At 36.3% G+C, this 16247-nt stretch overlaps 2 protein-coding genes and 1 long non-coding RNA gene across 5 annotated transcripts; 2 read left to right on the top strand and 1 right to left on the bottom strand.

Annotated features, from left to right (window-relative positions):
• Positions 1 to 268: 268 nt before the first annotated feature.
• On the top strand, positions 269 to 959 carry LOC128041810 (uncharacterized). The gene is made up of 2 exons (XR_008196662.1): positions 269 to 409; positions 662 to 959. It is a non-coding gene; the product is annotated as an uncharacterized LOC128041810 (long non-coding RNA).
• Positions 960 to 2219: 1260 nt separating this feature from the next.
• Positions 2220 to 4381, top strand: LOC105773733 (thaumatin-like protein 1). Its single transcript, XM_012595828.2, has 3 exons — positions 2220 to 2580; positions 2650 to 3313; positions 4063 to 4381. Exons 1-3 carry the CDS (start codon positions 2529 to 2531, stop codon positions 4322 to 4324), a joined length of 978 nt encoding a protein of 325 aa, XP_012451282.1. The 5' UTR covers positions 2220 to 2528; the 3' UTR covers positions 4325 to 4381.
• A 1021-nt stretch (positions 4382 to 5402) lies between these two features.
• Positions 5403 to 16216, bottom strand: LOC105772200 (endoplasmin homolog). 3 transcript variants are annotated; one of them, XM_052632369.1, is made up of 15 exons: positions 16056 to 16209; positions 9599 to 9710; positions 9359 to 9512; positions 9191 to 9271; positions 8951 to 9062; positions 8724 to 8850; positions 8498 to 8636; positions 8189 to 8306; positions 7856 to 8061; positions 7547 to 7762; positions 7290 to 7455; positions 6998 to 7139; positions 6563 to 6713; positions 6054 to 6455; positions 5403 to 5958 (listed from the first exon to the last, which is right to left on the bottom strand). In XM_052632369.1, the coding sequence occupies exons 1-15, from the start codon at positions 16120 to 16122 to the stop codon at positions 5737 to 5739; spliced, it is 2415 nt and encodes an 804-aa protein (XP_052488329.1). In that variant the 5' UTR covers positions 16123 to 16209; the 3' UTR covers positions 5403 to 5736. The 3 variants fall into 3 exon arrangements, with proteins under 3 accessions (XP_052488329.1, XP_012448981.1, XP_052488328.1); XM_012593527.2 differs by lacking the exon at positions 16056 to 16209 and adding an exon at positions 9791 to 9936; XM_052632368.1 differs by lacking the exons at positions 5403 to 5958; positions 6054 to 6455; positions 6563 to 6713; ... (9 more) ...; positions 9359 to 9512; positions 9599 to 9710 and adding exons at positions 11643 to 12224; positions 12320 to 12721; positions 12829 to 12979; ... (9 more) ...; positions 15624 to 15777; positions 15864 to 15975 and having other exon boundaries at positions 16056 to 16216.
• Between the last annotated feature and the right edge of the window lie 31 nt (positions 16217 to 16247).

Here is a 16247-nt window from a genome sequence, read left to right as displayed (position 1 = left end):
TTATGGAAGTTTCTGCTGGTTTATATGGCGCACGTGTAAATAAGTTTGGGTGCAGATACTTTTGAACATGCAACGTAGACATCTCACTATTGCATGTTTCTTTTTTACGTTTATACTTAAGATGATAATGATCTTAGTTATAAATATTAAATTTCCATTTTTTTATGTCAAACCCTTTTTTTCATGCTTATCGCGAAGCTGACCCAACAATAGGTTAATATGCATACATTTACATGGAGCCCAATATATTAACAAAGGACGGATGCCTGTAAATTAGAAGCCGTACAACAGACAAGGCCTGTCCAGTTGTTACTAAACTTACCATGTTTGTACCAGATCATTAGTAGAAGAACAATGAGAGTAGAAGCCTTGGATCTTATAATATGAAAAAAAGAAAGTATAATCTGAGGTATGATGCTAGGTTTTCATTCATTTTCATTGTACTCGAACCTTTTTCATCCTTACATCTTTATTCCATTGTTATTTAGATTCTTAATTAACTTAAGCATCGGAGAATATCAAATCTGTGAGTGAAATTTAATTAAATGTAACAATAATAGGTTTCTCTTTTCTTTTCTTTTTTCTCTTTAATATTAATTCATGATTTATGCTGAGAATGAAAAGACAGTGAGCAAAAGTGAAATGGTATTGAGTATGTTAGCAGGCGAGCCACAAAGGCTACAAGGCATGCAGCGGCAATGCTTGAGACGCGGAATTGGATCGAAATAATTACGAGCCAAATGATGATCACATATGAGGTCCCACGGTCAAACGGCTGCCACCGGTAACACCTACACCTTGACGCGGATCATCCTCTCTTTTGCTAGTCAATAAACAGAATGGGTTCCAACTTTTCTTTTCTCTGCCTTGTAATATATGGCATGCTTCATTTATAGATTGTAGTGAACCAAATCATGGTGCTAATTCCATATAACATCATCTTTCATTTCCATTTACAATTCAAGAGTGATGGCGTTTTAAGTGTAACACAATTTTTTCCATTGGTTTTTGCAAGATTTGACCCACTTTGTTTAACAAATTAATTATTATCCCTAGTGTGAATTTATATAAATAGATGAATCCATCAGTTTCTGTACAGGAATCTGATTCCTTTGAAAATTGATTAGAGCTTTACCCAAAACTGATAGCAACATATCCACCATATTCATAATTAAGGCTTCAAAGCTTATCCACATTTTAATTTACCTTTTATATATATGTCTGATTAATTATAGATGGGTACAAAATACAGTAAATAACAGAACCGAAAATAATTGAATAGAACAGGAAAGAATAGGGACAGAACATGTTGGTTAGGTGAATAAGTTGAAGCAGGTGATGTTTTGGGCAGTTTCATCAAACAGATAGCTTAATGAATTATATAAAATATATGGTTGGCACTAAATCTTAATCAAGGACTAGTATGCCAAGGAAATTATGGAAGATGATATGAGCTTATATAATATAAAAATAAAATAAATATTAATTAAATGGAATTTGAGGGGTCTTCTTAAAAATATATATAAGCTCACTCTAAAAGATAGTTAATTTACTTTATTTTCATCATTTTAAATTTTTAATTTAGTTATTTTAATTTAAATTGATTATTCAAACTAGTGACTCTTTTCTATTAATAAATTACCGCGACATGGTAATTGTATTAACTTTAACTAAAACTTAAAAACCACACTATAATTAACCCAAAATACTTTTTTCCTCTGTGGAAAAATATATGGAAAAAGTAAACATATATATAACTCTCCCTCACCCACCGGATGCCCAAAGCTCAAGTCAGAGCTTATCCTCTGACAGGCGGTACAATGATGGGTGAAGGTCCAGGCGAGCGTAACGAATTATGGAAGTATTAAACATAAAATTTGGAGCTGTTGCCAACATTTTCATTCCAAAATCCTGCTATAACAAAACCACTTGTAGTGGTAATTGATATAAATTAGGTGTTGAAGGCCCATAATGGAACACCACAGGACACATGTCTAGCTTTTGGAACTCCAAGGAAATGAGGCATAAATGCATTAAACAGAAATTCCAGATTAAAGCAAAAGAATGGTTTGTTTTTTTCCATTTTGGTAGTTGCTTATGTTGTCGCTTGGACAAGGTTTATGCATGATTAGCATGTCGATACATATGTGTGAACTTATTACATTATATCCACAAGCCTCTCAATGGCCTAAAAAGATGACGGAAAATACCTTGACCCAATCACTGCTGCTGGAATTTGAAAAGATAAACCTAAAACGACATTTGGGTTGGTGTAGTAAAATTACGTTGTCTTTTTTCTTGCTTGTAAATTACCAACTACCAAGTAGATTTTGCTCCAACCTTTGGGATAAACAAACAAATTAAATCATTTCTTTTGACGACTCCTGTTTATCATCACTCTTCCACCCCTTAAACTAACCTTTTTCTTCTTCTACATGTTCATCATCACTCCACCAATGCACCCTTCTTTTTCTTCCGACAAATTCAAATATATTTAGTTCATTTACCTGCGAAATTTCACTGCAGATATGGATCTGTTCTTCTCCACTTGTTTATTTAGTCTTCTCTCCATGTTACAAGGTAACATTTCACTTTTCAGCTTGATTTATATTTTGTACATTAACATAACATTGCCTGCCATTTTTGCAGGGATTTCGGGGACTACATTTACAGTAGTGAATAAATGTGATCATACAGTTTGGCCTGGCATTCTCGGCAACTCGCAGTTAGATACCACCGGGTTCGAGCTACTAACAGGCGGGTCACGATCCATCCAGGCACCGCCTAGTTGGTCTGGTAGATTTTGGGGCAGAACCGGATGCATATCGGACCAGAATACGGGTCAACTCACCTGCCAAACTGCTGACTGTGGCTCCACCCAAATGGAATGCAATGGCAAAGGTGCGACCCCACCGGTCACCTTAGCTGAGTTCACGATCGGGTCGGGTACCCAGGATTTCTACGACGTTAGCATAGTGGATGGATATAATTTGCCGATGTTAGTGGAGCCGAGCAGTGGTTCAGGCACGTGCTTGTCGACGGGGTGTGTTAATGATTTGAACCGGCAGTGCCCGGATAAGTTAAGGGCTCAGTCGGGTCAGGCTTGTAAAAGTGCCTGTGAGGCTTTTGGGAAGCCTGAGTATTGCTGCAGCGGCGCGTATGCTTCACCGGACGCGTGCAAGCCGTCTTCTTATTCGGAGATGTTTAAAGCGGCTTGTCCGAAATCGTATAGCTATGCATACGATGATGCTACGAGTACGTTTACGTGTACAGCTTCTGATTATACGATTACATTCTGTCCTTCATCCACAAGGTAAGCATTAAGGATAGAATTATTAATAATATTCCAATATTTTAATTCACAATACATCTCTAAACTATAAGCTAAATTCTAAATTAGTCCATAATTTTTAAAAAATTTCAATTAAATCTACGGTTTCAAACAATTAGGTCTATTTGTTAACTCAACAGTCAATTTTGATGGTAAATGTTAGCTTAGAGCATTTCTAATCATATGGCTACACTAACAGAAAGATCCAAATTTGAATGAACCAAAGATTGATATATTCGCGTCTTGAAAAAAAAGGTTAACTATTTAGGGCTTGTATTTGGAAATAACTCACACATTGGGGTTCGAACTAGGTAATTTTTTCCATTTTAAGGCTTGAACCTTGTTTTTGTCCAAGTTAACTCTTGAACTTGACAATTATTCCTACATCGAGACTTGAAATTTAATATTTTCAAAAAAATATCAAGAACTAACTTAAATAAAAAAAAATACAAGCTTTTATATGAGAATAATTATCAAGTTCGGAAACTAACTTGAATAATAGAAATTTAGAACTTAGAAAAAAAAATGTAAATTCCAATGTGGCGACAATCATGAAATTCAGGGCCTAACTTTCCTTGTATGAAAAAAAAAATGCTAAAATGAAACAGCTTGGTTCCACTTTGTATCAAAATAAAATCTCCTTTTAAACCATTGCTGTAGTTTCTGAAAGGTTACATAAATATCTCGCTTCAATATTAACAGTTTTGGTGTTGTAATTTCTATTTGTACAGTAAAAAATCAGCAAGCAATACAGCCCCAGCAGCAGCAACAACAAAAGGGACGACAAGCCCCATATATGGATCAATTACAGGGTCAGGAGAGGTCCCAGCAGACGTCAATATTAGCTCATGGTTTCCTTATTTTCTTACAGGACAGTCTTCCAGGACTGTTTCTTCCTCAGTTTCCCACAACACACTGTTGGCGTCAGCCATTTCCTTTCTCTTCCTCTCATCTCTTGATTTTAGTCATACTTATAACTTTCTCCAAACGTAAAAGCGTAATGTGGAAATTAATTTGCTTAATGAACATTATACTACTGTTGAAGTCCAATTTATTTTTCCAGAGACCATGTGTATAGGAAGCAAAAGGGTTAATTCAATCAAACCTCTCTGAACTATCGCATTTAAATTGATTACAATATTTTAAAATGTTTTAATTGAGAATTAGTATCATATCATCATGTCTTTTCATTAGTCTAGCCGTTAATTTAGATACTAAATAAAAATTCAAATCTAACATATACTATTTTTAAAGCATACTGAATTAAATTGTAAACACGTGTGCTTATGATTAGACTTGACCTATTAAAAAACGTAAAATTTAAAATGATTATTAATTTTTGACAAGTCATATTCAATCTATTTATGAGATAGGTACAAATATTCTTATAATTTAATTCATATGCTTTAAATATACTTCATGCTAGATTCGAGCAGATATCTAACACCCAAACTATTTTAAAATTTAAATTGCATGAGAATGCGGGGTTGGAAGAGAGTTGTACTCCAAAAGCAACAAATGAGAAGAAGTGTAGTCATTACTTTTAATTGATTAAGAAAGCATTTGAAGCAAAAGAAAGTGTCTACTTTACTGGGAATCTGAGCAAACACTGAAAAGGAAAAATACCACTTTGCTGGAATTGCAAGCTTGGTGGTTTGATGATTTAATTTAAGCTTGCAATGGAGTTGTATATGGTGTTAAACATTAAAAAAAGCTGCCTTTAAGATTCCTTCTTCAGTGGGGTTGAGACGGTGGATGATGATAAATTGGCAACTTCAGATTCTCATCTACGAAGGGACTGTTGCTCTCTACACTTTCTTTCCAATTTTCTAGTGTGGTCCGAAGCCAAAACCTTCCCTATTTTAGCACAAGCGACAGAGACTATGGTTAAGCCGCAAACGAGAAACTGCTTTCTAAGGCCAATAATGTAGCAGCATTTTGTGGCTTTTTAACAAAGATTCTTCAGTTTGGGCTCGTGTTTCAATCACTGCGTTCCACGAAATAAGCAGTGTCTCAAAGAATGAAATTGTAGTAAGGCCGCAAAAGTTGCAAGAGCCGACAATTCGGGGCATTTTTCAAGTAAAACGGTTTCCCTTCATCCACTGAAATTGCATAACAATACAAGATATAATCTTAAGCAATGGAAGTTGACCATGTTGACAGATGATAAGATCGAAACAACCATATATCAATACGCGAAAATCTTAAGAGCACTGCGGTGCATTAAAAGAGCAAAAATTGCAGACAGATTAATTTCACAGTCGACTATGGTTTACATATATTCTACTAACTAATGTTTCCCTTTATCCAAGTTTCAGACTTGAAAATGCATGTTACAGTTCCTTCGGCTTGTCATCAGAGGGTAAAACTAACTCAAAAGGCATGTCCCCGAGGTTTCAGGCAATCTACAACTCATCTTTGACTGCACTGTCTTTTGTCTCCGACTCTGTCTCGGTTTCTTCTACATCATCATCATCCTCAATTGTTGCATCGGGACTGATATTTAGGCTAGATTTCACTGAGCTGTAGATGCGTGAAGCAAAATCCTTGGGTTCGGGTAGATTGAAACCACTCTCCATTAGAGCCGTCTGGTAAATAAGCTGAGCTGTTTGCTTCACACCCTCATCCTGTAAGATCCACCAAATGATTTCATCAAATTAAGCAAAACTGAATACCGACTCATCAAACATGCATGTTACTGTTTACATATACAGATAGGTACCTCAGAGTCCTTGGCAACTCTCTCACGAAGCTCCTTGATGATTGGGTGTCTTGGGTTAATCTCTAGGATCCTCTTGCCGCGCATGTAAGCTTGCTTGCTAGAATCAGACAGGGTTTGAGATTGCATGATTCTCTCCATATTAGCACTCCATCCGTATTTTGATGTAACGACCACACAGGGAGTGTTGTCCAAACGGTTGCTTATCTTCACTTCATCAACATTATCACTAGCAAGTGCATTCTTCCACCATTTGGTTAGTTCCTTAAATGACTCCTTGAGTTCTTTGTTCTTTTCTTTCCCGATTTTCAGGCCCTCCTTGGATACATTTTGGAACTGCTTTCCCTCATAATCCATAAGGTATTGCATCAGGTACTCATCAACAGGATCAGTGAAGAAAATAACCTGGAAACAACGTAGGTCATTAGAACCCAAGCGCAGATAGAAAAAGAGATACAAATTAAGTAAAAGGGAAGATGAGAAAAGTTGGTTCGGAATGCTTTAGCAGTTACCTCGTAATTTTTCTTCTTAAGCCTCTCCAAGAATGGAGATTTTTCTAATTGTTCCTTGCTGGTTCCTGTAATGTAGAATATATCTTTCTGTCCGGATTTCATCCTTGAGATGTACTGATCAAGTGATGTCAATTTACCATCCGACTTGGTGCTGCAAGGCAATTCATACACTATTACTCATTAGTTACTAGCAGAAAAGTGATTATCATGTGCAAAGAATGCTTCTGTTTGGACTCGATTAAAAGGAAAAACAAATCAAGGCCAAATACTTGTTTTTAAGTTTCAGGATCCAAACCAATCCAAATAATGCTGTTTGGTCTTACACACAACTGAAATTTGACGCTTTTAAACCAATCAAATTAATCAGTTCAGTTCGGGTTCTTGATTTTACCCATACAATGCTCATGCCTAAATACCATATACAAAGTTAAATACCTCTCAAATCGAAGGAGTTTTGCCAAGCGATTTCTATTGGTTGCATCCTCAATGATACCGAGTTTAATGGATTTTCCAAATTCATTCCAGAACTTGGTGTATTGTCCCTTTTTCTCGTCATCATCACCAGATGTTTCCACTTCTGCATACCCATCATATTCAGTATCAATATTCACCCAGAAATAACTAGGAATAGAATAGTTTCATTGTCAAAGGCTAGTGGTAGGCAAAGTCTAGGCGGTGAAGTATTAGCAAATTAAATTTAATTCTATAAGGAATCAATATACAATACCTTTCTCATCTTTTCCACTCGACTCATCAGGATCCTCCTCGGCAATTTTACGAATCATATCAAGGGCTTTCCTGATGAGTTTTTTCTTGATTGTTTTCAAACTGCTGTGGGCTTGCAGCATCTCTCTTGACACATTGAGAGGCAGAGTATCAGAATCAACAAGACCCTGCTCAACAGGTAAACAATAAGAAACAACTCAGAAAACTCATTAGTGAAGATTCAAGTCAACTAAAATAACTTGGAATGTCTTCTATTACCTTCAAGAAGCTAAGATACTTCGGCAAAAGCTCATCAAATTCTTCAGAGATAAAAACTCGTCGAACATACAACTTCAAGTTGGCTTTATTGGTGTTATAGTAACTCTCATATAGATCCTGAGGAGCCTTAGGAGGCACAAACAAAACGGCCTTGAACTCGACATCACCTTCAGCAGTGAAGTGGCTCCAGGCCAAGGGCTTCTCATCACTAAAGTCCTGCAGAGAAGCAGAAATATGCATCGATAAATGATAGAAACTTCTCTATAATGCTTTCGGTACTATGGAGCTAGAAAATATATGGAAAATTACCTTTGCTAGAGAGTGATAGAATTTCGTGTATTCTTCATCTGTCACCTCCTTTGGACTGCGCAACCATATGGCTTTAACATCATTCAGAAGTTCCCATTTATAAGTAGTTTCCTTCACCTTCTTTGTCTTTGATTTCTTTTCAGCATCATCATCCTCACTTTTCTCGGCATCTTCATCTTCTCCTTCCTCGGAAGAGCTGCTATCGGCTGTTTGTGGAAATAAAAGAGAAGGAAACCAAAAACTATAATCAGTTAATCACAACATGCCTACTCTTACAGCATTAAGGAAAAAGACAAGTTTTAAATAAACACTAACAGGCTAGCTAATACATACAGGTTTCCTCCTCATCACTTGGCTCATCTTCATCTGCAGGTACCTCAACATCAACCTCTTTGCTTGCCCAGATATAGATGGGGAAGTTGATGAACTCAGAATATTTCTTCACCAACTCCTGCAGATGAGAAACACAGCATGCTTTGTTAGCATATCTTCAAAAGGCCAAGTTTAAGTAAATACATCAAATTACAAGTTCATGGAAATAACAATTCAAAGGATGGTAACATAATAGAAAATATTTCACAAATGAAAATCAGCATACGCAAAGAATAGGCTATGTAAACAAGAAAAGTTCAAGTTGCTAACCTTCAATTTGCTTTCCTCCAAATACTCCTGAGCTTCATCCCTAAGATGCAATCTAATCTCAGTCCCACGTCCAAGTGGTTCATTCCAAGTATCCTCGGAAATTGCAAATGCCCCATCCGCCTTTGATTCCCATACATACCTGAAGAGAAAAACATATTAATCAAATAATTATTCAACAATCGGTCAAACATTACCATAAGAACTACATTGAAGCTAGAAGACTCACTGTTTGTCATCATTGTGTTTACTAATGACTTCGACATAGTCAGCTACAAGATATACGGAGTAGAACCCAACTCCAAACTGCCCAATCAGATTAAGGTCTCCACTGGATTGCATTTTCTCAACGAATGCTGCACAAAAAAGATAATAACAATAACTTCAGTTTATGTAATCTATACTTAATCAAATATAACTCTACTTCTGCAATATCAAATATAAAGATTTAGTTACCAGAAGTTCCAGATTTCGCAATTGTTCCCAAGTTCTTGATTAGATCTTCTTTTGTCATTCCTATACCTCTGTCGCGAAGGGAAAGAATCTTCTTCTCTTTGTCCAACTTAATCTGCAATTTCATTGCATTTTTAAGGCTCAGCAACGACATTATACACCAGGATCATTCTAATTAAACGGTAACCGGAGTTCTCTGTAATTAAATTTCAATAAGATAAAGTTTTAGTTTGAAGAACTGACCTGGATATCCAGCTTGGAAGTGTCGCCTTCACCCAAAACTTCTTTGTCTGTGAGTGAAAGGAACCTAATCTTGTCCAGTGCCTTAAATTAAAACAAAAACAATGATTCAACATCGAGTTCGAAACAATTACTGAAAACAATTCAAAGAAGGAAAAACATAAAACTTACATCAGAAGCATTGGAGATCAACTCCCTCAGGAAAATATCCTTGTTGCTATAAAGAGAATTGATAATGATATCCATAAGCCGAGACACTTCAGCTTGGAACTCAAACTTCTCCGCATTATTGCGAAGCGATCTCGAAGAGATGGATTCCGATTCCCTAGTAAGAACATTCGGATTCAAAATTCAAGTAAACAAAAAGAACAAAGTAATGAAAAGTATATTCCAAAACAAAAATTATGCTACCTTTTAACTACATCAGAATCAGTTTGTAAGCCATGAGGCACAGCGCCGATCTTTTCCTCGACTTTAGGAGGATCTACAGCTCCTTCCTCGGCATTTGCTTGTACTTTTCTCCCTGAAACAAGTGTAGATCCGGATTCAGCATTTCACAAGCCAGAAAAATAAAAAGAAAAAGGATAAGCAGCGTAAGCTTACCATGATCTGAGAGGAGACTGAGAAGGCAAAGAAGAACCAAAGCGGAAGGGATCGCCCACTTCCTCATAGTTTGCTCAGGCCACCTTTGTTTGTTTTTTTTTTTTTTGAAATCTAGTAGCTTTGCCTTCAGTGCAGGATTGAGAGTTCTTATATAAGCGGGGGTTTTAGCGATGTTTTTTGCGATGGAAAAGAGTTGTTGGCGCCAGCGTGGAGGATCTAACGGCTCATGATTTAGTTTGTTGACACGTGGCATGATTTTATTGGTTTAGATTTGTTTCTTTGACGTGGCCGTGTGTTATGGGCAGGCAGGCCCCATATCAGACGACTTCAACTCTTTAGTCAACTTGACCTGATGATCATCAAATGATCGAACGACTCGGCTTTGCTGTAAACGTTGCTTAATATGCTTGGAGGTGTATGAATCCCGGTTTCTAGATTGTTCTTTATTACTATCCTTGCCTTACAGTTCTGTGTATTTTCCTTCTCTTTTCCATGTAGATCTATCTCTTCTCTTCTGTAAATCAATTTATACATTAAATAAATGTATCCTTTTATTAAAGAAAATAGCTAAATTAGTTTTTATATAATGGGTTAAAAAGTAAATTGATTTACTGGTGAAGTGAAAAACTTTTAGAGGTCGAAAGTAAATTGTAATTTTATGATAGTAAAAATATAATTTTACAATTTTAATATTATATCTTTTAATTTTTAAAGAATTAAATCAAAATTTTATCATTTATAGGAGGGCCATAGTGTAATTTTATTTTTATTAATTTAATTTTTAAAAGATTTAAATGATTTTATTTATGTTAGGGGTCGAGGCCATTGCCAACCTTTTAGCTATCCCTATTTCTATTAAAAATTCATCCAATTGTAATATTAAAAACTAAGATGGATGGGAGAATATCCATACAATGTCATATGACATGTTACATATAACTCGTAGTGAGGTATAGAGACCAATTTTAGTAGTAAAATAGATAATTCTTAAATCTAATATATAGTAACTAATTTAATTTTTAAGATAAAATAGTAAAATATAATTTGACTTTAGCATAGGATGTCCTGAGCTATTATCGGAAATATTTGTTTCTATGATATTTCACTTAAATAAAAATTATTACATCCTAAAAACTATCAATAGGTATGTATCTATGTATTTATAATTTAAATTTGTCTGAATTGAATTTATTGATCCTGCAATAAATACAATCGCACTGACAAGGTAAAAAACTTGATTAAAAATAAGATTCGCTTTAGCTTTTATAATTACAATGTTTTAATTTGTGAATTTTGACCAACCGAACCAAATTAAATAACACTTACAGAATAAGGCATCATGGAATTAGAACAGTTGGCCTCCGTGAAAATCCATTAATCAGATGTGAGAAATTACTTGATTCTGTATTTTCAACACAGATTTTAAATGTGGACAGAAAAACAAAAGAAAGCATGCAATTATCCAAATATTGACCGCCATGACCATTCATGCATTTGGATGAGTGATGCAAGAGAGGTAATAAAAGCTCTCAAAAGATAACAAAGCACAATACAATCAAGTTTTTTCTTCCTCTATCACTGGAATGAGGACAAACTTTTGCTATTTGAGTTTTAGTGCATGATACATAGGTACCAATAGGCATGATATAGACAGAACTTGCGCTACCATGATCGTAGTGTTCAAGGAGGTCGTGAGAAGTTGGGTGAGAAAGGACATTATGTCAGACAACTACAGACTATCGAAGTCTAGTATCACTAAAACCCCCATTAGCCAGGGAAAGTGTTAGAAGTTCTTGGGACTGAAAAGACTGCCTTGTATGATGTACTAGAAATCAAAGCGGATCTCCAAATGTAAACCAAAGATCATTAATGAAACTCCTCATGCACTAGGCATCCCTAGAACAGTGCTCTTACATGTAGAACCGCAGGTTCTTTTACTTCTAAAACAGACTATCGTCATCAAAATTAAAAAGAAGCCACCATAATATACCTTCCAAACAAGCTAATCATGCAAACCAGTATATACTGTCAACAAAAACACATTCCACAGACAAAATCGATGAGACTTCTCAACACTCGAAATGAAAGAACTACGTAAAATTTCTTTTTATCCTAGTTTCAGACTTGAAAATGCATGTTACAGTTCAATCGGGAATGTCTTCAGAGGGTAAAACAAACTCAAAGAGTATATATCCTCGAGGTTTCAGGAAATCTACAACTCATCTTTGACTGCACTGTCTTTTGTCTCCGACTCTGTCTCGGTTTCTTCTACATCATCATCATCCTCAATTGTTGCATCGGGACTGATATTTAGGCTAGATTTCACTGAGCTGTAGATGCGTGAAGCAAAATCCTTGGGATCGGGTAGATTGAAACCACTCTCCATTAGAGCCGTCTGGTAAATAAGCTGAGCTGTTTGCTTCACACCCTCATCCTGTAAGATCCACCAAATGATTTCATCAAATTAAGCAAAACTGAATACCGACTCATCAAACATGCATGTTACTGTTTACATATACAGATAGGTACCTCAGAGTCCTTGGCAACTCTCTCACGAAGCTCCTTGATGATTGGGTGTCTTGGGTTAATCTCTAGGATCCTCTTGCCGCGCATGTAAGCTTGCTTGCTAGAATCAGACAGGGTTTGAGATTGCATGATTCTCTCCATATTAGCACTCCATCCGTATTTTGATGTAACGACCACACAGGGAGTGTTGTCCAAACGGTTGCTTATCTTCACTTCATCAACATTATCACTAGCAAGTGCATTCTTCCACCATTTAGTTAGTTCCTTAAATGACTCCTTGAGTTCTTTGTTCTTTTCTTTCCCGATTTTCAGGCCCTCCTTGGATACATTTTGGAACTGCTTTCCCTCATAATCCATAAGGTATTGCATCAGGTACTCATCAACAGGATCAGTGAAGAAAATAACCTGGAAACAACAAAGGTCATTAGAACCCAAGCGCAGATACAAAACGAGAAATAAATTAAGTAAAAGGGAAGATGAGAAAAGTTGGTTCTGAATGCTTTAGCAGTTACCTCGTAATTTTTCTTCTTAAGCCTCTCCAAGAATGGAGATTTTTCTAGTTGTTCCTTGCTGGTTCCTGTAATGTAGAATATATCTTTCTGTCCGGATTTCATCCTTGAGATGTACTGATCAAGTGATGTCAATTTACCATCCGACTTGGTGCTGCAAGGCAATTCATACACTATTACTCATTAGTTACTAGCAGAAAAGTGATTATCATGTGCAAAGAATGCTTCTGTTTGGACTCGATTAAAAGGAAAAACAAATCAAGGCCAAATACTTGTTTTTAAGTTTCAGGATCCAAACCAATCCAAATAATGCTGTTTAGTTCTACACACAACTGAAATTTGACGCTTTTAAACCAATCAAATTAATCAGTTCAGTTCGGTTTCTTGATTTTACCCATACAATGCTCATGCCTAAATACCATATACAAAGTTAAAAACCTCTCAAATCGAAGGAGTTTTGCCAAGCGATTTCTATTGGTTGCATCCTCAATGATACCGAGTTTAATGGATTTTCCAAATTCATTCCAGAACTTGGTGTATTGTCCCTTTTTCTCGTCATCATCACCAGATGTTTCCACTTCTGCATACCCATCATATTCAGTATCAATATTCACCCAGAAATAACTAGGAATAGAATAGTTTCATTGTCAAAGGCTAGTGGTAGGCAAAGTCTAGGCGGTGAAATGTTAGCAAATTAAATTTAATTCTATAAGGAATCAATATACAACACCTTTCTCATCTTTTCCACTCGACTCATCAGGATCCTCCTCGGCAATTTTACGAATCATATCAAGGGCTTTCCTGATGAGTTTTTTCTTGATTGTTTTCAAACTGCTGTGGGCTTGCAGCATCTCTCTTGACACATTGAGAGGCAGAGTATCAGAATCAACAAGACCCTGCCCAACAGGTAAACAATAAGAAACAACTCAGAAAACTCATTAGTGAAGATTCAAGTCAACTAAAATAACTTGGAATGTCTTCTATTACCTTCAAGAAGCTAAGATACTTTGGCAAAAGCTCATCAAATTCTTCAGAGATAAAAACTCGTCGAACATACAACTTCAAGTTGGCTTTATTGGTGTTATAGTAACTCTCATATAGATCCTGAGGAGCCTTAGGAGGCACAAACAAAACGGCCTTGAATTCGACATCACCTTCAGCGGTGAAGTGGCTCCAGGCCAAGGGCTTCTCATCACTAAAGTCCTGCAGAGAAGCAGAAATATGCATCTATAAATGATAGAAACTTCTCTATAATGCTTTCGGTAGTATGGAGCTAGAAAATATATGGAAAATTACCTTTGCTAGAGAGTGATAGAATTTCGTGTATTCTTCATCTGTCACCTCCTTTGGACTGCGCAACCATATGGCTTTAACATCATTCAGAAGTTCCCATTCATAAGTAGTTTCCTTCACCTTCTTTGTCTTTGATTTCTTTTCAGCATCATCATCCTCACTTTTCTCGGCATCTTCATCTTCTCCTTCCTCGGAAGAGCTGCTATCGGCTGTTTGTGGAAATAAAAGAGAAGAAACCAAAAACTATAATCAGTTAATCACAACATGCCTACTCTTACAGCATTCAGGAAAAAGACAAGTTTTAAATAAACACTAACAGGCTAGCTAATACATACAGGTTTCCTCCTCATCACTTGACTCATCTTCATCTGCAGGTACCTCAACATCAACCGCTTTGCTTGCCCAGATATAGATGGGGAAGTTGATGAACTCAGAATATTTCTTCACCAACTCCTGCAGATGAGAAACACAGCATGCTTTGTTAGCATATCTTCAAAAGGCCAAGTTTAAGTAAATACATCAAATTACAAGTTCATGGAAATAACAATTCAAAGGATGGTAACATAATAGAAAATATTTCACAAATGAAAATCAGCATACGCAAAGAATAGGCTATGTAAACAAGAAAAGTTCAAGTTGCTAACCTTCAATTTGCTTTCCTCCAAATACTCCTGAGCTTCATCCCTAAGATGCAATCTAATCTCAGTCCCACGTCCAAGTGGTTCATTCCAAGTATCCTCGGAAATTGCAAATGCCCCATCCGCCTTTGATTCCCATACATACCTGATGAGCAAAACATATTAATCAAATAATAATTCAACAATCGGTCAAACATTACCATAAGAACTACATTGAAGCTAGAAGACTCACTGTTTGTCATCATTGTGTTTACTAATGACTTCGACATAGTCAGCTACAAGATATACGGAGTAGAACCCAACTCCAAACTGCCCAATCAGATTAAGGTCTCCACTGGATTGCATTTTCTCAACGAATGCTGCACAAAAAAGATAATAACAATAACTTCAGTTTATGTAATCTATACTTAATCAAACACAACTCTACTTCTCCAATATCAAATATAAAGATTTAGTTACCAGAAGTTCCAGATTTCGCAATTGTTCCCAAGTTCTTGATTAGATCTTCTTTTGTCATTCCTATACCTCTGTCGCGAAGGGAAAGAATCTTCTTCTCTTTGTCCAACTTAATCTGCAATTTCATTGCATTTTTAAGGCTCAGCAACGACATTATACACCAGGCTCATTCTAATTAAACGGTAACCGGAGTTCTCTGTAATTAAATTTCAATAAGATAAAGTTTTAGTTTGAAGAACTGACCTGGATATCCAGCTTGGAAGTGTCGCCTTCACCCAAAACTTCTTTGTCTGTGAGTGAAAGGAACCTAATCTTGTCCAGTGCCTTAAATTAAAACAAAAACAATGATTCAACATCGAGTTCGAAACAATTACTGAAAACAATTCAAAGAAGGAAAAACATAAAACTTACATCAGAAGCATTGGAGATCAACTCCCTCAGGAAAATATCCTTGTTGCTATAAAGAGAATTGATAATGATATCCATAAGCCGAGACACTTCAGCTTGGAACTCAAACTTCTCCGCATTATTGCGAAGCGATCTCGAAGAGATGGATTCCGATTCCCTAGTAAGAACATTCGGATTCAAAATTCAAGTAAACAAAAAGAACAAAGTAATGAAAAGTATATTCCAAAACAAAAATTATGCTACCTTTTAACTACATCAGAATCAGTTTGTAAGCCATGAGGCACAGCGCCGATCTTTTCCTCGACTTTAGGAGGATCTACAGCTCCTTCCTCGGCATTTACTTGTACTTTTCTCCCTGAAACAAGTGTAGATCCGGATTCAGCATTTCACAAGCCAGAAAAATAAAAAGGAAAAGGATAAGCAGCGTAAGCTTACCATGATCTGAGAGGAGACTGAGAAGGCAAAGAAGAACCAAAGCGGAAGGGATCGCCCACTTCCTCATAGTTTGCTCAGGCTACCTTTGTTTGTTTGTTTTTTCTTTTTTTTTGAAATCTAGTAGCTTTGCCTTCAGTGCAGGCTTGAGAGGTCTTATATAAGCGGGGGTTTTAGCGGTGTTTTTGAGATGGG

The sequence above is a fragment of the Gossypium raimondii genome, chromosome 6, assembly GCF_025698545.1.
Source record: "Gossypium raimondii isolate GPD5lz chromosome 6, ASM2569854v1, whole genome shotgun sequence".
NCBI classification, from domain to species: domain Eukaryota; kingdom Viridiplantae; phylum Streptophyta; class Magnoliopsida; order Malvales; family Malvaceae; genus Gossypium; species Gossypium raimondii.
This window is presented reverse-complemented; position numbering and strand designations above follow the sequence as displayed.